This window comes from Anastrepha obliqua, chromosome 1, assembly GCF_027943255.1.
Source record: "Anastrepha obliqua isolate idAnaObli1 chromosome 1, idAnaObli1_1.0, whole genome shotgun sequence".
NCBI lineage: Eukaryota > Metazoa > Arthropoda > Insecta > Diptera > Tephritidae > Anastrepha > Anastrepha obliqua.
The window spans coordinates 140964166-140987304 of NC_072892.1; the positions used below are offsets into that span (position 1 = coordinate 140964166).

Consider the following 23139-nt stretch of genomic DNA (forward strand, 5'->3'; position numbering starts at 1 on the left):
AATACTGTATAATTCAAGTATCAACAAATTCGAAAAATCTTCATCAGATCGGTTACCACGACAGATCGATTTATGTTAACCAAACGATCTGGGTCGTATATAAGTACGTTTTTACATATGTATATGTAAAAATTATTCTAGTGAAGTGTTTTGTGGTATTCTAATAACAAGAAAAAACGTCACCAGCGTATTTTTAAGTTTAACAAAGTTCATAAGCATCATGTGGACGTAATAAAATCAAATTTTATGCCATAGGAGTTTCACGATGTTACAATACAAATCAATGTCGCCGAAATTCACCAATAACAAAATACCCATTTGATGCTGAAAACACTAATCGATCCGTGAATTGGGGATTTCATAAAAAACCTCTACTTGTCTATAACCTCACTTATCGTCCTTTACATATGGAAAAAGTTTTCACAATTCCTAAACCGAAACGATTGGAGAACGCAAGACAATTTTGGTCAGGCTTATCACCATTTTCTCCCCCTTGCCTAAGACGATTGAAGCACAATTTGGTCGATGACTGATTCGAATTTTTAAGCTTGACTCTCAACATGTTGCTGTTGTAACTGTATGAAACATTACCATACATTTTTGGGGATCGCTACCGAAGTGACAAACCTTGGCCGGATCATTCCCATGGGAGCCGGTTCTACATTACCGCAATGACTCGGGGGTTTTTTCCCGACCAAGGGAGTAAACTAGCCCTGTCTGGTGTACCGTACCTCAACTCACCTCACCTTGGCCAGATTTAAATCCGTTTCGTACCAGCACCGAAGCACCGCCTGCCCGTGGGAACAAACTCTCACCATCGAAGATGCCGTTGCTTTCACAACACCACCATCGTACCAAATACAAACCCGGTACAAATAACAAACGACATCAATAAAGAGTTCCCTTTCTCTCAATTGAACACTCATTTCCTAGAGAATTTATGTAAATCAGTTAAATCTTACAAAATACCTAAAAAAATCTTACTGATTACTGAAAAAAGATATCAGCAATCGGCAAAATTTGTCTGATAATTTGCATTACCAATAAAATTTGTATTGATGACTGAAAACGCACAACACAAATAAGAGGAGAAGCTCAGCCAAGCCCCTAACAGAAGTGTACGCGCCAATTATTTACTTTTATTATCCGAATGAGTCGATAATTCACAGGTTGGAGAAAAATGTCAAGAAACTAGTTCTGCCGAGGGTAAAAAAAGGACCTGCAGACCAACTACTGGATGTTCTGTTGAGATTAATGCTGCTGTAGCGCAAAGTACTGCTGAACAACTTTCAATCTCGATTTGTTCATTGTGAAAAGAATTGAGAAGGTGCGCTCAATAACCGACCGTTACTCGGCTCTGAGCGAATTTTACAGAATCGGCTGATGGGCTGAGATCGCTTGGGATGTGTTTAACAAAATTTACGTCGGAGGTTAGTGATACACAAACGTCATGCCATGAGCATTGGCTGTTTTGCTTTTTTTCCAAGTGACGTGGCAGCCAAAGTCCCCCTCACAACTTTCTTTTTCTAGTTAAACCTTGAAAATCTATCATCCTTAGATATATTGACGTATTGAGCAATGACGTTGCAGACGGAGTCGAAGTGCAACCGAAGGATTGTCAAGAAGAAAAAAAAGAAGATATAGGGTTAAAAAATACTGCGAATAGGTTTCTGCCTCATTTTCAAATGGGTCCCCTGAGGTCGCATAGGAGAAGAATTATTTTTCTCACTTAGGAGGTCCACCTCAACTCAGTGATAAAAAAGACAACGAAAAACCTTTGGACAACAAAACAACTCTTGGGCAAATCCTGGGGTCTGAACCCTAAACTGACCTTCTGGATCTACACCCAAATGGTAAGACCTATCGTACTATATGGGGCTTTGGTATGGTGGGTTAAAACAAATCAAACTACGGCTATATCAAAACTGTGTAAACTACAAAGGCCGGCGTGCCTATGCATAACAGGGGCCACGAGAACTACCCCAACTGCTGGCATGGAAGCGCTTTTAAATGTAACACCGCTACATTTAGCAATACAATACATTTAGCTATGCAAGCACTCCCTTTTCATATGAAAGAAAAATGTAAACCAGAAGCTCTTACTGGACACCTCGATATATTGAACAGGGTTAAACATGCAGCATGCATGGCCCAGGCGAATGACCACACGGAACCCGTACTCACTTTTATTAAGAGATACAAGGTTATCCCGTCTAGAGAAGAGTGGAACACTAACCCAACATGGCTAAATGTTGACTCACAAAAATGGTACACAGCTGGTTCCAAAACGCTCCAAGGAGTAGGGGCTGGAATAGTGGGGTCTAGAGCAGACAAATCCCTAACACTAAGTACAGATACCATGATTTTCCATGCGGAGCTCTTTGCCATAATGGAAACAGTGGAAATCACATCCAAACGAGGGTTCGAGAAAGTAGAAATTAAAATACTTTCGGACAGTCAATTGGTTCGCAAAGCTTTAAATAGCTTCACATTCAAGTCAAAAGTCCAAATAGAGTGTAACAATGCACTCAACAAACTGGTCACTCATAATCAGGTCTCACCAGGACATGAGGGACACGAAGGAAACGAGAAGGCAGACTCCGATGCCAAAAAAGGGGCAGAGGGGCTATTTATTGTACCAACCCCATTTTTCGGCTTTAACAAAAATAATATAAAACAGGAAACCAAAAAATGGATCGAAACTAAAATCAGGGAACACTGGAACGCTACAAGCGGCCTTAATCCCTCCACAAAATTTTTGAACTTCAATGCCAACAGAACAAAATCTGCTCTAACCCTAGATAAAAGCGCCTCAGACTACTCTGTTGAGCACTTATAGGTCACTTTGTCTGTAATAAACTCTTTAACACAGTGGGGTTATCTAGTGCAAGATCATGCAGGCTCTGCTGTGATGAAGAGGAGTCTACGGAACACTTAATCACCAACTGTGAGGCATTAGGCCACAGGAGTCACAGAGTCGTGAACTCGTACCTACTAGAGGAGGAAGACCTACAATTGCTCCTTCCTAAGAAACTGGTTCGATTCCTCGGCTTACTAATAATTACACGTTTCAGAGATGGTTGTGAGGACATAAATGACAATGAACATACGGGCTAAGGCCGCCCAAAATCAGTAATCACCGAAAACTCCATCGAAATTCTTTGTAAATTTATCACAAATGAACCGAAATGATCGTTGAAATTCATGGAATCGGAGTTCAATATCTCCAAAACATCGATCTATCGCACTTTAACTGATCATTTGGGCTTACGAAAGGTCTCTGTACGTTTCATTCCGCACAAGTTAACCGATGGCTAAAAATTGCTCAGAATTCAACATTCGAAAGATCTCATTAAAGAAGCAAGAAGATACGAGAACTTCCCTGACAACATTGTAACGGGTGATGAAACGTGGTGTTTCCAACGTGAACCTGAAACTAAGCGTCAAAGTGCCGAAGACGAGCCATCACCCAAAAAATCGTTTGAAGAAGTAAAAAATCAAATCATTCAATTCATTCCAAGGAATTGCCCACAAGGAGTTCCTGCCAACGTGCCAAACCGTCAATACAATTTTCCATCTTGGCGTTTTGAAGCGTTTGTTGTATCGCATTCGTCGAATTCGCCCTGAATATCGCGCAGGAGGAAGTTGGCCCTTATTGCATGATAATGCACCATTTCATCGATCCACTCTTGTGACTGACTTTTTGACTAGAAATCGCATTTTAACCATCAATACCTCACCCTCCGTATTAGCCTGATATGGCTTTTGTGACTTTTACCTATTCGGAAAATTGCATTTGACCATAAAAGAAAAACGTTTTGCGCACGTAGAGACCATCCAAAAGGGTTGTACCGACATTTTGAAGGACATTCTGGTCAATGACCTGAAACACTCTTTCGAAAGGTTTTTAGATCGCGCAAAACAGTGTATCGAGACCAGAGGGGACTATTTTTAATAAGTAAACTCGAAGTTATCAGACCAAAGCTCCTGTCGTCTCTATTTTAGCTCAGTCTTGTTTATTTTGGTCTGCACCTTGTATTAGGCTTGCCTTCCAACGAATCCAAAAATAAATGTCATTCCATATTTTACCATAAATTTCATGGTAATCAACTCTTTTTTCTTCAACCAACTTCGAAATGAGTCAAAATAAGGAATAGAACAAAAAATCTTTTTTCATAAACCAAAATATTTTCAGCGATTATTTTTGCTTCTGTAGGTAGCGCCACGCTCCATACCAAAACCAATGAAAGGGGTAAAAATATATACCTGCGATATTTCAAATTAATTATGAATGTGGCGCATATTGGTCACATATTCCCATATAAATGCGTGTAAACACATAGAGCCCTGGCCATTCCCGGGTGCCCAAACGAAGACCTTAAAAAAGTGTCCAACGGAGGGTTAACAGTTATTACATCTTGCTCGTCTTCCTTTATGACCACTCGCCAACTTGCGTGCAACGCAAGCAATTCGTCTTCGTCTGCAACCTTAGGCACTCATAAATCGACTGTGACATGCGATAGTAGTTGGTCAACGACTGCTAAACCAATTACTTTGAAACCTTTTGAGGGAAACTGCGGGATAACAGTCATATGCCAAAATCGCAAGAATGCCTTTTCTATTGGAGAAGATTTACTGGGAATATATGGTTAGGTTAGCCAATCAAACGTAGATCATTTTCAAATAGAGAAAATATGGAAAATATCATCAAAGACACGAAAGTGGACGAGCATTACAGTACCAGAAATGAAAAAATTTTAGGCTTAATTACTATAATGGGACAAGTGCGTAAAGAACTACTTAAAGATTATTGGTCAACTGATCCAAAAACAGCCTTTTCAAAGTTATGAGCAGAGACAGATTTATGCAAATAGGGCAATGAACTTTAATGATCGCAAAACCGGCCCCGTTTAGGTGCAATTTGCCATCCAATTTGCTCGTACATAAAGTGTTAAGAGCTAGATTTTGAATAAAAATAGTGAAACCTGAAAGCTGAAACATGAAAATTTTTGCATGTTTTTTCCTAACATCTAAACGCGCCTTTTGAGGTCCTTTATTGCATGTTTGGCGTGGTTCCCAAGGCGCGCCTTTATTGGTGATATTTATGTTGTTACACTTACCCAGTCTAATTAAGCCAATAACCAATGAAAATATACATACGTAAATATATTTTATGATTTTTTTTTTTCATTTTTTTTTGGTACTTTATTTCATTAAAGCGACAATGTTTAGACGACACAATTAATTTAATTATGTACTAAGTTTTTGTGTTCTTCTGTTGTGTTTGCTATTACATTAAAACTGCATTTATCTCAAACTTGCACCTGAATTAATTTAAGTTCACTTATGTATTAAGAATTTTAATTTTTTTTTTTTTTATTTAAATAGTTATCAGTAAAAGTATTAAGAAAAAATACCAGTGAGTGGAGAATATTTAGAAAGAACCCAAAGCATAATTTCCGTGGTGATTACATACAAATTTATGTACAATGCAAAAGGCTTACTTTTCTTTAAAATGTTTAATGCTAGAGGATTTAAAAAACGTCCATGTACACATTTATAAACATTTATTAGCGCATACAGGGTTTAGTGGTATTTGTTTAGTGGCTAAATTATACGTACTAGTAGTTTTTCAATTACACGTGTGTGTTTGTGTGTGTGTTGTGTTACTTTCCCTGGACATTTAATACTAAATATGAATATATTTTCAAACGAATTCCAGCATAGGTAAAATGCGATAAGTACAGCGTGAATAGATGGGTTTTATTTCTGTTGATTTTTGCGAGTGCTTAAATGTGTAACGGAGACGCACCGTTGTTTTATTTTCATTTGAACTCATGAATGAGAACACGCACGTGTACGGATAGAAGTTTTGTATTTTTTTTTTGTTTGCTTTTGGTTTTGTTTTTTTTTTGTGTAATGTTTTTTGGATTATATTAGATTTGTTTTCTTCATTCGCGTTAGTTGATAAACAAAAATAAGTGTTGAGTTGTTGGTAGAAAACACGCGTAATAAATGTGTTACAAAGAAATCTAACCATTTTTTTTGTTATTCGTTATTATAAAAGTACTATTTATTTCATTTACAAGAACATTTCAGCTAATTTTGTTTCAAAAAAAAAAAAAAAAAACCAAATCGCAGCAAATCAGTTGCTTAGTTGATATAATATATTATATGTACATATAGAATAAAAAACCACAACAAAAAGAAAAAAAAACATAAGCAAAAACATAAAAAACGACACAAAATAACAAAAACAAAAAATTAAAGGCAACACAAAAATGTACAAAGTAAACAAAAAACAACAAAGTGAGAAAAAAATATAAAAAACGACACAAAATAAAAAACAACAAAAATCAAAAAATAACAAAAACAACAAAAAACAAAAACAACTAAAAACAAAAACAACTAAAAACAAAAACAAAAAAAACAACTAAAAACAAAAACAGCAAAATATGATCAAAAATACAAAAAAAAAAACACAAAATAAAAGGCAACACAAAAATGAACGAAGAAAACAAAAAGAACAATAAAAAGATAATAAAACAACACAAAATAAAAAAATAAAAATAAACAAAAAAACAAAATAAAAAAATTCAAAAATAAAAAAAGTTCAGAAATAACAAACAACTCTAAATAAAAAATAACAAAAACAACAAAAAAATAATGAAATACAAAAACCACAAGAAAACACAAATTAACAAACAAACAAAAAAAAAAACAAAATGAAATAATAAAAACCACGAAATAAAAAAACACACAAAATAAAAAAAAAAAAAACCAACAGACAAAATAAAAAAACAAAAAAAAACCAACAAAGACAAAATATAAAAAACACGGCAGTCGGTTCTACGTTACCGAAACGACCCGGCTTTATATCCGGCCAAGGACTGTAACTCCAGCAGCATTACCCGTATGTAAACATGGAGAATGTTTATGCTGCTTCAACAACAATAAAAAAATATATAAAAAAAGATAATAAAAAAAACAACAACAGAAAAACACAAAATAAAAAGCAAGAAAAATTCACAAAAAAAACAACAACAAAATAAGATAATAAAAAACACAAAATAAAAAAAGAACACAAAATAAAAAACCAACAAAAAAATATATAAAAAACAAAAAAAAATAATAACAAAAATAACAACAAAAAATACACAAAAAAAGCACAAAATAAAAAGCAACAAAATTTCACAAAAAACAACAAAAAAATTAAAAAAAATACCAACAACAAAACAAAAATGCAAAACACCTATCCGTACCCGTACGCGTGCCTCGTTCATGAGCTCAATTAAAAACTATATATTTTTTTACTTTTTTTTCTTCTCTTGCTTGACATTAAAACATTACAGCATACATACTTACATTGCATTCGGATTTAATTTATTTATTTAATTTTTGTATTTCTTTCCCTCTTTTTGTTCGTAAAAACTATTGAGTGTACGCAATTTGTGTATTTACAATGGCTTATAACAGTAAATTTATGCATACATATAAAATTACACATTTATGTAGTTTTTTATTTTTTTATTTATTTATTTATTTATTGTTTGTTTTTTTTGTTGAGATATTAAAACTAAAGCTCTAATGCCACTGGTTAGGCGCCTCTAAATATTATATTAATTTACATATCTATGTCTATGTATATGCATATACGAGCACATATGCATGCCATATATGTATGTATCTATGTATGTATGTATTTATCTATGTATGTGTGTATATATCTTTGCATATACGCTCATTATGTATGCAATGCCTAACTGTATATAGTAGTGTCTGGTTTTTTAAATTTAATTTTATTTCGTAAATATGTATATATGTATGTATGTATGTATGTATCATACTAATAATAAATGCTTACGCATAATTCAACTTAAATAACTAAGGAGCAAATTTCTAACATTGTTCTTGCTGTTGTTTTAGCACATACTTGGTAAATAGGTAGTAATAAAAAATTAAATAAAAAAAATTAAAAAATAAAATAAAATAAAAAATATTGACAAAAGAATAACAATAAAACCAAAAATACAAAAAAAAAAAATAATAAAAAAAAAAATTTAAATAATTTGGCGTATACTATACTGTGGCGCATACAAATTCTATGGGGTGTTTTTTTACAAGCTTGAGAACTTATGTAACCGGAACGACCCGTTTTTATATCCGGCTAAGGACTGTCACGTCAGCAGCATTCCACGTATACGAGTATGTATAGGTAGGGTGGCTGTCGCAGTGACACACTTAGACCTTTCGTAGGTCCATTGTGATGCCATTGGAACTTATCCTTACCCTACCCGTACATGTATGGTGAATGTTAATGCTGCTCTACAACAACAACATGTCGTTAGTTCTCATGCAGCAAAAAAAAAAAAAAAATTACCCGATAGCTAGCAAATGTACATAGGCAATTTAAGGTAATAAAAGAGTTTCAAAGTTTCCATAAGGTTTCAAGTTTTTTTTTTCAGGCAAAATAATTCGATGCAAACACGATTCAAATTTATATCCGACTAGGAGCTCTGCCATGCCAATATTTGTGTGTAATAAACATTTTATGCTGATACAGCAAGTTTAAAGGTGAAGAAAACCTTACTTTAAAAAGATATTTCTAAACAAAATTTTTGTGCTCTAGTTTTTATACAATTTTAATACTTGTATTAATTTCTTTTTTTTAACATATTTTATAATTTCAACTTTCAAAGGTTTACATATTTTCAATTGTTGCATTTTTAAATATTTTAAATATTTTTTTTTACGTTTTAAACAAGAATTTGTCTATGATTTGTCTAAAATAAATTCCATACAGCTAATACGATTTTTAAACGATTCCAAAACTTATTTCACAAAAAAAAATTCTCAAATTGGTGCAAATACATATTTCTTATAAAAAAAAAAAATGCAAATACATATAAAATTGGCGCTTAAGCCCTCGAGTGTTGCGAATTTAACCGAACTGCTCCTCCAATTTGCGATTAGCGTCTTGCTGATTTTCTACAAATGGATCGACCTACAGTTTCATGCCACCTTCAAACGGCAAATAAGTTTCTTACGAGGAGCCTTTTCATGGTAGCAATGCACTCGGTTGTTTGTCATTGCCTGTGGAGGGGCGATGCTATTAGAAAGAAAAAAACATTTTCTAAAATTTTTGTGCATCGAAATCGGGCACTGCAAAGTGCTAATCATGCACAAATCGCTTCAGCTGCGGCGACCACAAATGTAAATAAGCTGGGTTAGATGGTTGCCACCGGGGAGATAAGAGAGAGCTCTCTTGCACGAGAATCATAGATTTGTCCATTAAGGTTTGTATGTATGCAATAAGCGACCAGTAAAACTAATTTGCGAACTTGCATTGCTAACTTCTACGCTTGGCATATAACTAATAGCAAAAACTGCTTAAGTCAAATAACTTGTTTTACCAAAAGTCCACAGATATGCACGATGACGTACATAAATATAGAGTTTTGTTATGTAGAAAGTTAGTAGATTATACTAGACTCTTTATGAGGTTTGCACTTCGACCTCATAGCCTTTTGGGTGTTTACTAAATAACTCAATTCTTTCCCAAATCAACTTGGGTAGCTGTTGCTTGTGACCCACCCACTACAGATACAGTAGTCAAATTTGCAATATTTAAAAGAAGAAAGTAAACTATTAAATCAAACTTAAATTTCAAAGTGGAAGTGCTATGAAAATCACACACCAATGCACTGACCTCTAAAGAGGATCAGTAGAAACTTCTGCACTTCTGTGTGACATCTTCTATTACTTCTATTCAATAACTAATCCTTTCTCTCTCAGCCTTCCACTTTTGCTGGCAACTAGCTAATTAATTACCATTATCATAGAAAAGCTCTTCATTTGCCATAAACATTCGTAAAATATATAAATACAGACATAAAAATAAAATTATTACTTCATTTATTTTCGGGCAATGACTACAAGTAAATATAGGGGAATAGCACTATTATTATAAAATATGAAAAAAAAATTTGAATAAAGAATTTAAAAAATTAAAAAAAAAAAAAACTTTAAAAAATTAATAAAAAAATTAAAAAAAAATTAAAAAACCGTTATGAAAATTAAAAAAAAAAATTTTTTTTAATTAAAAAAAGTTGTAAAAAAATTAAAAAAAAAATGTTGAAAAAAAAAAATTTGAAAAAATCGAAAAAAGAATTTGAAAAAATTAAAAAAAAAAACTTGAAAAAATTAATAAAAAAATTAAAAAAAAGTTATGAACATTTGAAAAAATTTAAAAAAGAACTTGAAAAAATTAAAAACAAAAACTTGAAAAAATTGGAAAAAAATTTATGAAAAAATTAAAAAACAAAATTTGAAAATATTAAAAAAAGAAATTTGAAAAAATTTTTTAAATTACAATAAAAAAAGTTTTCAAAAAATTAAAAACCAAAAAAAAATAACAAAAATTTTTTTTTGAAAATAAAATTTTTAAAAAGTTAAAGTTTTTTAAAAAGTTAAACCAACTGTAATTAGAAGCTAATCTGATTAATATGAGCTATTTGGCTATTGTTGTTTTAATTATTATTATTTTTATTGTTTACAATTATTATTATTTGTTATTAATTAGGGAGGTAGGCTGTTCGTAAGTTGCTTTGCTATAATTTGCAGAAATATTTCAAAGGCGATATGGGGCGGGACTTTGGAGAGAAATATGCAAATTGATAAAAGAAAAAAATAGAAAATTTGAAAAAAAAATTGAAAAAATAATAATTATATACAAAAAATTAAAAAATACGGAGATAGTATTAAAAAAAAATGAAAAAAATACTAAAAAAGAAATATAAAGAAATGAAAAATTACTAAAAAAAATATTCAAAAACCAAAATAAAAAAATATGAAAAAACAAATAATAAAAAAGAAATAAAAATAGAAAAATAGAAAAATAGGAAAAAATTAGAAAAAGAAATAATTACATATATATAAAAAATGAAAAAAACATTAAAATAAATATTAAAGAAAAACAAAGAAAAAACAACAAAAAGAAAAAAAAAATGAAAAAAAAATTGAAAAAAGACTTTGAAAAAATTAAAAAAAAACTTGAAAAAAATAAAAAAAAAGTTATGAACAAATTAAAAACAAAATTTGAATATATTGGAAATAATAAAAAATAAAAAAGTACAAAAAAAGGCAAAAAAAAGTACTAAGCAAAAAATGTATAAAAAAAATTTATAATAAACCCTGCGTTGGACACCTTTTTTAAAACCTTCGGTCACGTAGGTCTAGCCATTTTTCGTTCTGTTCGAGGATTCATTTTAAGAGTTTATATCCACAAACTGATGGAAAATTAAATTTCAGGACGTTATATGGAAGCTTGCGAATATCTTGCACTTCAAAGAAGCCGAGCCAAATATCTTGGCGATTTTTTCTTCAAAGACCTGGGAAATGTCACACTGGAGGGATTATTTACTTTCTTAAACAGATCTGAGTAGTTTAAGCAAGCTAATTAGGAAATGGAAATCAAATGCAGGTATCCTAATGGGCCTTAGGGCCACCGCGTGTCTTGTCTTAGACAAACAACCTGGCAAACCTAACTTGAGCTATTTGGCAGCTCAAGTCGATAGCTATAACAGAAATATGTTAAATTCACGTCCAAAGTCGAAAAATTCACGCCAGACCCGGGAGACCAACGGAGGGTAAAACAAAAAAAATTGAAAAAAAAAATAAAAAAAAAGAAAATATAAAAAAATGAAAAAAATAAAAAAAGAAAATATAAAAAAACAATAACAAAAAAATATAAAACATAAATTAACAAAATGAAAAAATACTAAAAATATGTTTAAAATATAAAAATAAAAAATATAAAATGAAAATATTATAAAGTAAACAACAAAAAATCCCTAGCACAGTATACAAGTAGTATGAACGAGAGCGCTGCCACCTTCGAAAATTAAGGTCCACAAAGCGCGCAAACTAATAATCAGGGTTTCAATTAATTTATAATTTAATTATTTATTTTATATTTAAATTAAGTAAATATAAAAATAAAAAAATGCTTAATTGTGTTTGTAATGCAAAAAAGTTGATAAAATACTTTATACATTATTAGTTAAGTTAAGTTTAGTTTAGTTTAAATATTAAAATGTATCACAAGTTTTTCGCTTTTTTAATTTTTTTTTTTTTTTGCTTTTTATTATTTTTAATTTTTTTTTTCTTACATTTTGCCTTCAACTCAGCAGCGTACCTAATAGTGGTATTTTTTTTAGAAAAAAAAAGAATATTGTTTTTTATTTTTTATTTTTTGTTTTTGTTCACTTTCTTATTCCTATAATCTGTTTGTTTAATTCTGTCTCACTTCATTATTTACCTTTACCTAATTAACATAATTTGTGCTCAACAACTTTAAATTCAAGTAACATTTTTATATATATTTTTATATTTTGTATCAGTTTCTCGATCCTTCGATGAGATGTGAGTGCGCATGTGCGAACGTTTGTCTGTTTTAAAATGGGGAGAAGCGCAAACGTGGCTATAACGGTTGTTATTCAGAGCATCTTCTTCCTTTGCTGATGTGCAAATGTTTTTATTGTCTGCTCTTTGTCTGAGTTTTGAGTTTTTCTTTTGTTCGAAATAGAGAAAATGAATTGCTAGTTTTCTTTTTTGAATTTACGACAAAAAAAAAAATGAATACCAACATCCCTAACTATCTATGTGTGTATGCACATATCTGTGTGTGTATGTATGTATACTATATGCAAGTATGAACGGCCACACCCCATATACCACGGCGTGCATAGTAAAAAAATCTAAACAAAAAACAATTACGAAAACTGCCAGCAAAAGTGCAGAGGAGCAAAGCCAATTTACATTCATTACTAAGTTCGTTTAAATCTATGAAATCAATAAAAATAGAAACTTGTGGCAATCGAGGTGGTCGCAGCTGCGGGCACAGCAGCCACCTCATGCAACCATTCGAAATCCTTGGCATCCTGCTGCTGTGGCCCCCCCACATAATCGAACGCATAGCAATGTGCGCATTGGCATTGTTGTTGGGACGTCGCTGCGGGCTGATAAAAAAGCTCAAATTCAGCGGCATACGGTTGAAGCGCATGTTGTTGTTGTTGTTGTTGTTGTTGCTTATATTTTTGCTGATCCTGCGGCCACGCTGTTGTTGATTGCCTTAAATTCTTTGTCGACTTTTGCTGTTGCTGCTGCTGTTGGTGTTGTTGCTGATAGAGATGATAGCGATAGTGGCGTTCGTAGTGGTGGTGGTGCTGTTGCTGCTGGTTGTGGTGACGTTGGTGATGACTCTGTTTCTGTTGTTTTTGTTCTTGTTGTTGTTGTTGCTGCTGCTGCTGCTGCTGTAATTTAAACCAACTCGCATAGTGCTGCAACAACAATTTTCAATCTTTTTGATGCGTTTGATGATGATGCGGATGCGCCGAGTGTTGTCGCTGCTGCTGCTGCTGTTGTGGTTGTTGCTGTTGCGCTTGCTGTGTATGCATATGCGGCAGTTGTTGCTGCTGTTGCGCCTGCGCCTGCGCATGATGATGATGATGCAGCGCTTGCTGTTGGTGTTGCTGCAAGTGCGTCGCAGCGCCCAACATTGAATGGTGTTGTTGTGGTTGTTGCTGTGGCGACATGCCATTGTGACTCACGTGGCCGCTCAAGCCACTACTGCTGCTACTTGTGCTGCTGCTATTGCTGGCATTGCCACTGCCATTCGCGGCATCGGACTTACGCAGCAGATATATGGAACCGTCGGCGGCCTGCTGCAACGTGTATTCGGACGACGAGCAGGGATTGCCTTCGGGATCGCGCAAGTACTGAAAGAGTGGGTGAGTAGAAAAATTTAATTTTATTTTGTTTCAATTTCAATTTTGTTCCAAATTAACTTCATAATCCTGAATATTACTGAGTATTTGCACTAAACGTTCATTTTCAACAAAACAAAAAAAAAAATATATATAAAAGAACATAAAATATAACAAAAACAAAAAAAAAATTGTATAAAAAAAAATCTTTTAAATATATTAAAAAAAATAAAACAATATATATATTAAAAAAATAAGAAAAAATATATATAAAATAAAAATATAAAAACTAACAAAAAAAATATATAATAAAAAACAAAACAAAAAAAAAACAATTTTAATTGAGGATTTGAGGTCATTTTTTTCAAATTTTTTGAGTTATGACGCTTTCCGTGTAAACTTCCTACAAGTTTGTAAATTATGTTGTTTTTGTACTGATGCCTCAATAAATTTATTTCATATTTTTTTATTCTATGAGGGAGCCCTATATTTTTCTGTAGAAAACAATTTTTAAAATACTTTTGCAAAAGCATTGATATGAATTATGTAGTTTAAACCTGCTTCCCCCTCACCACTTTTATTTCACCCTCCATCCCTCAGTTGGTAGTACTCACTTGGAATATATGCCTGTGTAACGCTGCGAATTTGTTTGAAATGCGCTTGCGCTCCAAAGCCAGGCTGTCACGCTCCGAAAACAGCTGTTCCTTGCGCCTGCGCACCTCTTTCACCTCATCCTCCAGCGATAGAATCTGATCCAGTTTACGTTTGCGACAATTTTGTGCGGCCACTTTATTCTTACCACGCCGACGTATGTCGCGTATTAGTGAGAGCTGATTTTCAGTTAAGTCATACTTGGAGAGACGCTCATTGAATTCGTCCATGGGCAGATTGATGATGTCACTCACTGATATGGGTATATTCATAGCGCGTGCGCGCTTCTCATCGCGTGTCAAATGTTCCTCCTCACCATTAAAGGATTTGGACGATTTCGACGATGACGTCGACAGTTTCTTGTCGCGCGTTTGCGGTCGAGGCAAGGAGCCGGTGCCCTGTGGCAGAGTGTAAGTGTGATTGTGTTGCACCACTTCGTGTGGAGTACGTGGTGGGCGCTGTGCGAAATCTAGTGAGTAACCGCCGATGCCACCAACAATACCTGGACCATATTTCAAATCGTAAGCTTGTTGTTCCTTGCTACTAAGAGCCGGCCCCATAGCACCCTCGATGCGTAGCGCACCACCGGCACCGCCCTGATGTAGACCCGGCACTGTCGGATATGGTTCATATTCATATTTGACAGTGGGTGCGGGTCCAACATTTAATATCGGATTCGTGTCTGACGGTGGTACTACCCCGCCACCGGCGGTATTGTTGCCACCAGCTGCACCCGCAGCAGTCAAACTGGGCTGCTCGTTGAGAAAGCGTTTGCCAAACATTTGATGTTTCTTCTGTGCGACAGGCGGTTGACGTGAACCATCGTTCAGACGATTATTATTGGTATAGCTGTAGTCGTATGGTCCACCATATTTGCCCTGATGATAGTCTTGCGCTGAATCGCTACCCTCGCCCCATTCACCATCCGATAGCGATGGCACACGCTCCGAACCCATTGAGCTAACTGCACTGTCACTGGATGCGTCCAAACGATCACCGCCGGCACTCGCACCAGCACCCGAATTCAAGAGATCTGCCGTCATACCGCCACCAGCAAGAGCACTATTTGTAGCGCCAGCACCGCTCATTGCGAGGCCGTTTGATGTGGAACCTGTGGCACTGCTGCCACCGCCGCTTGCATGACCACTTGTAAGACCACTGCCGAGTACGGACGAATTATTGCTGGTGCTGTTGTTTACGTCGACCATGCGACAAAAGCCTAAAAGTAGATAAAGCGAGAAAGAGCAGCAATTAGATTAATGTAAAGAGTTGTGCGGTAGTAAAGGGAATTGTATGAGTATACGATTGCTTATATGTACAGGGTCTTGCAAGTTCGAGTTTCGTTTTTGAATTCAAGTCTGTTTATTGACATACCATATGGAGCAGTGGGGTATATAATTGAAGAATAAATTATATTTTTCAAATGCTCCCCGCCTGTTTGTTACCAGATGTTAATTCTTAAGGTAACATTTTCAAAGGAATTCAAACTTAGTATAGCTTTTTTTCGCGGCAATTTCGTGCATTGTGCGTTCTTTCCAAATTTCTGGTTTATTTCCACAAACGCTATCTTTGAGATGCACTCATAAAAAAATGCTCCAAAAATGCTAAAGCAGGCAATTTAGTGGCCAAATTGCAAGAGAATATCGCTAATTTTTTTTCTATGGAATTTCGCTCGGTAATAAATTGGATTTTCTGTGTGGCTGTGTGGCACTATCTTTTCTGACTGTTGTGGGAACGTTTCACTTCACTAATACATTTCGTGGTAGAAGTCGTACATATATATACGTACATTTATTGGTATATATATATACCAATTTTATATAAACATATGTACATACATATATATATATATATATATATATATGTATGTATGTATGTATGTACATATGTTTATATAAAATTGGCGTCTCCACCCTTTATTAAGTCCTTCTCCTATTTGTGATGCGCCTCTTGATGTTTGTTTGTTTTACATTGTTTTACAAATAGAGAGGCCTATAGTTTTATGGCACCTTTACACGTCAGCTGGTTTTTATGAGAGAGAAGCTGTTTCATTGGAGAAATACAATCGTTGGTTTACCATTGCCTGTCGAGAGCGATCGTTATTAGAAATGTTATATCATTTGATGTGGCCACGCACCAACTCAGAGAATATTAGGAGGTTTTGTATGTGTAGTGCCGACCAAACAACAAAAACATACATATGTAAATACTTCCGCAAATATGAGTACCTGCACTTGTTTGCCGCTAACACAGGGTGAACTAATTCAAGTACTCATATTTTTTATATATTGCCGAGCAAATTTTTTCATTTCATATGAATAGCACTGTTCTCCCTTATTTTAGATTTTATTTTAAGTTACAATTTGCTTTAACTAAAATGTGTTTTAACGTTGAACAAGGACTACGTGCCGATGTTAAGAGTATGGAAAATCATATTTTGAATTGATATAATTTTTTTTATGCGTGATTCCCACCCTTTGCTTTGTAATCACAAAGCTTCTGGTCAAATACTTGAATGAACAAACAACAACCATTCAACTCGAAAAGTGCACAGCACTCAGCTGATTAGTTGCCAAGCCAGTTTGTACACGTGCCAGTTTTACACTCTCGCCTGGCAGCCACTTTACAACCAATTAATACTTGCAATTCAAATAAAGAAACAAAACACTCGAAACATATCTACATTTGTACACACATCGCCGATGTAAAGCATAAGTATTTAATGCGATACAATGTGTTTACGGGAAATTGGGTTAGCTCCATATTATCACATGTATTTGTAGGTACACAATTTGGCGCAAAATCTTTCATTCACGCGACGTAGCCAAGACCCCCAGCAATGAAGTACTTCTAGGTTATTCTACAAAGTTATTTTATATAGTCATTATTTTTTGTTTACATGATATACAAATTCTGTTAAGCCGACAAATTAACTCACCTACTTACGTATCAAATGTTCACCTGTATTCAACTACTGATAGCAGCGGGAAATAGTGCAAGTCATATCACATGATGGTATTTTTGTGAATACTGATAAACTGTGCAAAGTACGCAAAACATACGTAAGCTTATGCACGTCGTTTGAGTGAAGTGAAGCGAACAGTTAAAATTCTTACAGACACTAAAAAAATGTCCAAGTATCAGCACGGAGCTAAATTTGCAAATAATATTTTATAAGTGAGTACTATGTGCAAAAACCAAATGCCTTAAACAAAGACTCTTGAGAATATGCATAATAATTCCACATAAACTTATTTCATAGCAATTATACAATTCTACGCAAGCAAGTGAAAATTATACTTAACAGTTCTACACTTGTAGAAACATACATACAAACATATGTACATACATAGGCAAGCGTAAGACGAGCTGAAACGAACGAGCAATAGAAGGATTACTTCGTTTATGGGATTTCCCTTTGGGTTTTATTATTCTGCCCGTACAACAATTTCGTTTAAATTAAAATGCAAGCATATTTAGTTGTCAAACCTCCAAAGCGGCAGTTCATTGCATGCGATAAAATTCAAGCCATAAGCACTGGTTTCCTCGCATGGGGTCTGTGATCAGTACTCTCCCATTGCATTATATCGCATGAGATGATTTGCATGCGATTAGCATCCGCCTGTCGAAACAGGGCATAAAATATTGACAATCTGATGGCTATCACTAGCTAAAACACGCACTGCAAAACTTTTCACTGCGAAATTGAAATGGAAGAGGAAAAATACATAGGCTCTTATTTAATAAATACTATTATACTTTGAAGTTTAATATTGTTTGTTTAACAGGTCCGCAATATTGCTGTAACAGTTGAGTGCGATGAAACACGCCCACACTTATTGTCAAAGCCTCCGCTCCATACGCGTACAGCCTTGTTCAATTGAATAGGGCGTTGATCGGATTATGACCGCCGCAAACACTCAGTGCGACAATGGCTTGTTATTCGAATTTGGTAAATAAAGAACAATCAAGAGTAATAGGCTTCACATAAATATACATATGTATGTATATATGCACTATATGCAAACTTGATTGAGAAGAGCCAACAGAGAGAGCGAGAGATAGTATGGTGATATAGTAAGGTGAAAGCAAAGCATATTGAACAGGTAGTAGTGGTAGAGCAAATAGAGCAATAAGTTCCAATGTATCTTGTTCTTGCTTTTGGTCCCTAGAATGCCAGAAGATCTACAAACAAAGATCGGCAGATTAGATAAGTTCTAAACGAAATTTCACAATTTAAATAAAAAGAAAAAAAAATCAATTAAATTGCTCTAGTGCTACTAACTGTTCAATGCGAAAGATTGGCGACTGGAGTAAAAGTAAAAAGTATTTATAAGACAATGCCTCGCTTAGCACAAGTGCGAGTAATCGACTGATCCATTTATAGGCACTTAAATAAAGTAAAATAAAATAAAATAAAGTAAAATAAAATAAAAATAAAATAAAATAAAGTAAAATAAATTAAAATAAAATAAAATAAAATAAAGTAAAATAAATTAAAATAAAATAAAATAAAATAAAATAAAATAAAATAAAATAAAATAAAATAAAATAAAATAAAATAAAAAATAAAATAAAATAAAGTAAAATAAAATAAAAATAAAATAAAATAAGGTAAAATAAAATAAAAGCTTAAGGTTATAGCAGTCACAGCTCTTACATAGACAATAATTATAAAATTATTAGATTTAAGTTTAAAAATAAAATAAATCTCAATATATTTTTTGACATACTGGCAGCATAAAAAAGAACATTTTGACTATTTATTTATTTCAATAATTTTTTTATACAAATATAATTCAAACAACAACAATAACTATATAACGCAAAATATCAAACTTTGTACAACATTTATGAATCTTTCACCAATTTTCATCAAAACTTTTTACTCAGAATTTTTCAATAAAATCCGGTTATACAGTTTTATACCTCATTGAATGTAAGTGCAAGCTTCAAGTGGGTCAAAAATCGCGGACACTAATAATTTTCAAATCAACAAAATTTAAAAATAGTTATGCCGCTTACCGTAATTTGTGAGTGTCTGCCACCTCTGAGGTAGTTCGCTAGTTAGGCAAAAATGTGGCTACCTTTAGAGAAATCTATATTTATTCTGGTAGCCAAGCGTAGATTAAATCTCTTGGCGGGTTGTCACTAATTCCATCATTGCTCGCAAACTACGGACATCTCTTAACGAGATGGCGGAATATATCCACATCCATTTGATATGGTGACAGGGTGTAGATAGTGACATACCAGGGAATTGCAAGGCAGACAAATTAGCGAGAGCGGACACAATCACTCGCCTCATTTTTGGTATGCAGCAAATTGTAGTATCATATATCCCTCTCTCAAACTACAAACTGCGTGCTGGGTGCAAGTAGCATGGGATCTTCAGCCAGTACGAGATGGGGTCATAGTCTGACATGTAATGCTACAATACGAATTTGCACAGGCGCTCAAAGGCGCTACTTAAACGGTCAAGGAAAAACGTCTCTATGTTAGTTGGCTTGTAGTGATAGATCCACTGTCTATGTGGTCAATATGCTTAAAGATTGAAAGTACCACTTTTCGACTTTTACAGAAGCTGCAAGTATGAGAAGGAGGAAGAATGAATTACATATTTATTACAATTTATATTTATATTTGCCATGCACTATTCGTTTGAATTTTGCTCAACTCTGCTTATGGAATACGATTTCGTTCACTCACACCTTATTTGATACAGATACGATTTTTTTGTAAAGTGTTCTATATTTCACAATACATTACAGAGTATGCAGATATTTTACTAATATTGGTTTATTTCATAATCTAATATAAAATACAAAAAGGTTTTTACAAATATATGAAAATATGACGTCCAGAACAAATCTGATTTTAAAAAGTCTATACTTGAAGAGTGGAGCTAAATTAGTCCAGAATACAAAAAAATTGGTTGACTCCATACCACGTAGACTTCAAACTGGAATTGATAATAAAGGATACCCCAACAAGGTACTAAATACCTTAAAATTTTAAAAATTCAAAATAAATAGTTGCTCTTTTTTAGCTGTATCATTTAAGGTGCGGCGTGAATTCCCTGTATGTGTTTATTTTTTTCTTTATTTTATTTTTTATTTATTTAATATTTTTATTTATTTTAATTTTTTGTTTATTTAATTTTTTTATTTATTTTATTTTATTATTTATATTATTTTTTTATTTTTTATACATATTTTTTTCACTTTTTTAATTATTTTTATTTTTTATTTTTTTAATTCTTTTTGTTTCTATTTATTTTATTTTTTATTTGTTTAATTTTTTTATTTATTTTACTTTTTATTATTTTATTTTTTATTTATATTTTTTATGCGTTTTTTTAATTTTTTATTTATATTATTTATATTATTATTTTTAACTTTTTTATTTATTTTATTTTTTTTAAGTTTTTTATTTATCTTATTTTTTATTTATTTTATTTTTAAATTTTTTATTTATATTATTTTTTTTTAACTTTTTTATTTATTTAATTTTTTTGAAGTTTTTTATTTATTTTATATTTTAATTTTTTTTATTTATTTAGGTTTTTTATTTATTTAATTTTTTTATTTATTTTATTTTTTATTTATTTTATTTTTTATGTATTTTATTTTTTAATTATATTATTTTATTTTTTTATTTATTTAATTTTTGTTGTTTTGCTTAACAATGAAATAAGTGGATACTTTTTATGTATTTTATGTTGAGAAATGAAATAAAACAATTGAAATAAGATTTCTCCTTACTCTCTTTTTCCATTTTCGCAAAATATTGTGAAATATAGAACACTTAATAAAAAAAATTGTATCTGCATCAAATAAGGTGTGAGTGAGGAATGTAGCTGCAATATAACAACTTAGTTTTCGAAGTACTTTTATTGCATTTGCCGTACTTATATGTGACTCAGATGATATTTGCCTTAAGACTCTGGATTATCAGAATACCCTCGATATTTAACGCTACCACACAGAACAAATTTGACGAGGACACAGCGCAGCTGCAAAGCGACGAATTGACATCGCGGAGTGGGCTGATAAAACGCTTATCAAATTTAGGGTACAAAAAACCAATTGTTTTGGCAAGCGACTCATTTTGTTCTGTGTGGCTGTGCAAAATAGCATAAATATAAACGTAACTATAAATAATTTTTGTATTCGAATTCCAACCGGTACATTCCGGTATATAAAAGGAAAAACAATAATTTTTCAGCAACATAACTGGATTTCAGTAGAGTTCCCTAGAGGATTTGTAGGATCTACATACTTTATTCATTAAGTTAGATAAGATAAATCGTAATAAACGAACATAAATTCCCATTATACCTTCTACTCAAATATGAACGAGACGTTATCAATAAAACGGTCCGCGGATGACATATGGCAAAAATAAATTTTTTGTTTTTTGGTAGGACTGTTATAAGCTTACATGGCAAATTTCAGCGTGATATGTCACATAGTTTGTTTTCTGTGCTACTGTAAACAGTCCTACCAAAAAACAAAAAATTTATTTTTGCCATATGTCATCCGCGGACCGTTTTATTGATAACGTCTCGTTCATATTTGAGCAGAAGCTATGTCTTTGTTCGTGTTGTTTTTTTTTAATCATGCATAGTTGACGATAATTACAATTTTGCTTTTTATAACATAATTAATTTCTTTGCTTTTCTAGCAAATGCAATAAAATCAAATGAAACAAGCAGACAAGCAAATTAGTAACATGATTTTGCAAATGGGGTGTGCGTATATGACCCACAGAAAATACGCGCCAAGCAATTTGGCCACTGACTTAGCACAACTGGTTGTCGAACAGCGCTACGTTTTTATTTTTTATTATTATTATTATTTTTAATTTTTTTTTCTATTTTTATTTTATTTTATTTATTTTAATTTTTTTTTAGTTATTTTTTTATTGTTGTTTTGATTTGGGGTTTACTTCGTTTAATATGGTAATCATTATACTCATATGCCAGCGCTGCATTGCGGCTGGGCAGGCGATTACTGTGCAACCGCTGGTCGGCCTGTGCATTTAACCAAATGACTCAGCAATTTAAAAATAGTAAACAGCACAAATACCAACGAACAAAATTGGCAAATGAAAATCGTTTGAATATGAGGAACTCTGTATATCAATACATATAAGCGCAATGTAAGTCGTTGAAAACCAAACAAAAAAAAATTAAACAATAAAAAATGAATACAAATTCATTGAAAGCAGTCTGACTGGCCCCAGCCAGAAGGCAGCGAGAACCAAAGCATTTCGTTGTCGTATAAGTAAGCGATTGCTAAGCGTTTCACAAACTATAACAGCAGTGAGCAGTGAGCAGTGATGACGCCAGCATAAATTAATACTCGCATACTCGTCTACTTTCATGCGCGACTCAACGCTTTGTCATCTGCTGTTACATTATACGCATGCATGTATGTATGTATGTATGTGCTCAGGGCAACAGGAGAGATTAGATTAAGAAGCCAGGAAAGTGTGGGTCGAATGACTTGATTCATTCATTGGAAGTTAAAAGGTGTTTAGTCATCTATTGAAATCTGCGAATTGTATTAGAAAAGCTCACTGGCTGATAATGCATGCACAACTAAAAATGATAACGGGAGAGAGGTGGCTCTCTACTAACCACAGCTGAGCTTGGCATTGACTCCCTACGATAGATGAGTCAACAATTTACGCAGAAATAATTATATGAAATAAAATA

At 33.0% G+C, this 23139-nt stretch overlaps 1 protein-coding gene across 9 annotated transcripts in view; it reads right to left on the reverse strand.

Moving 5' to 3' along the window:
- Window positions 1–12230: 12230 nt before the first annotated feature.
- Window positions 12231–23139, reverse strand: part of LOC129236335 (segmentation protein cap'n'collar) — a 255187-nt gene continuing 244278 nt past the window's right edge. For all 9 annotated transcript variants that reach the window (XM_054870673.1, XM_054870672.1, XM_054870670.1 and 6 more), the window contains 2 exons: window positions 14381–15636; window positions 12231–13778 (listed from right to left, as the gene is read on the reverse strand). In XM_054870673.1, coding sequence (XP_054726648.1) covers window positions 13356–13778; window positions 14381–15636 — 1679 coding nt within the window. In that variant the 3' untranslated portion in view covers window positions 12231–13355. The remainder of the gene's footprint in view (window positions 13779–14380; window positions 15637–23139) is intronic.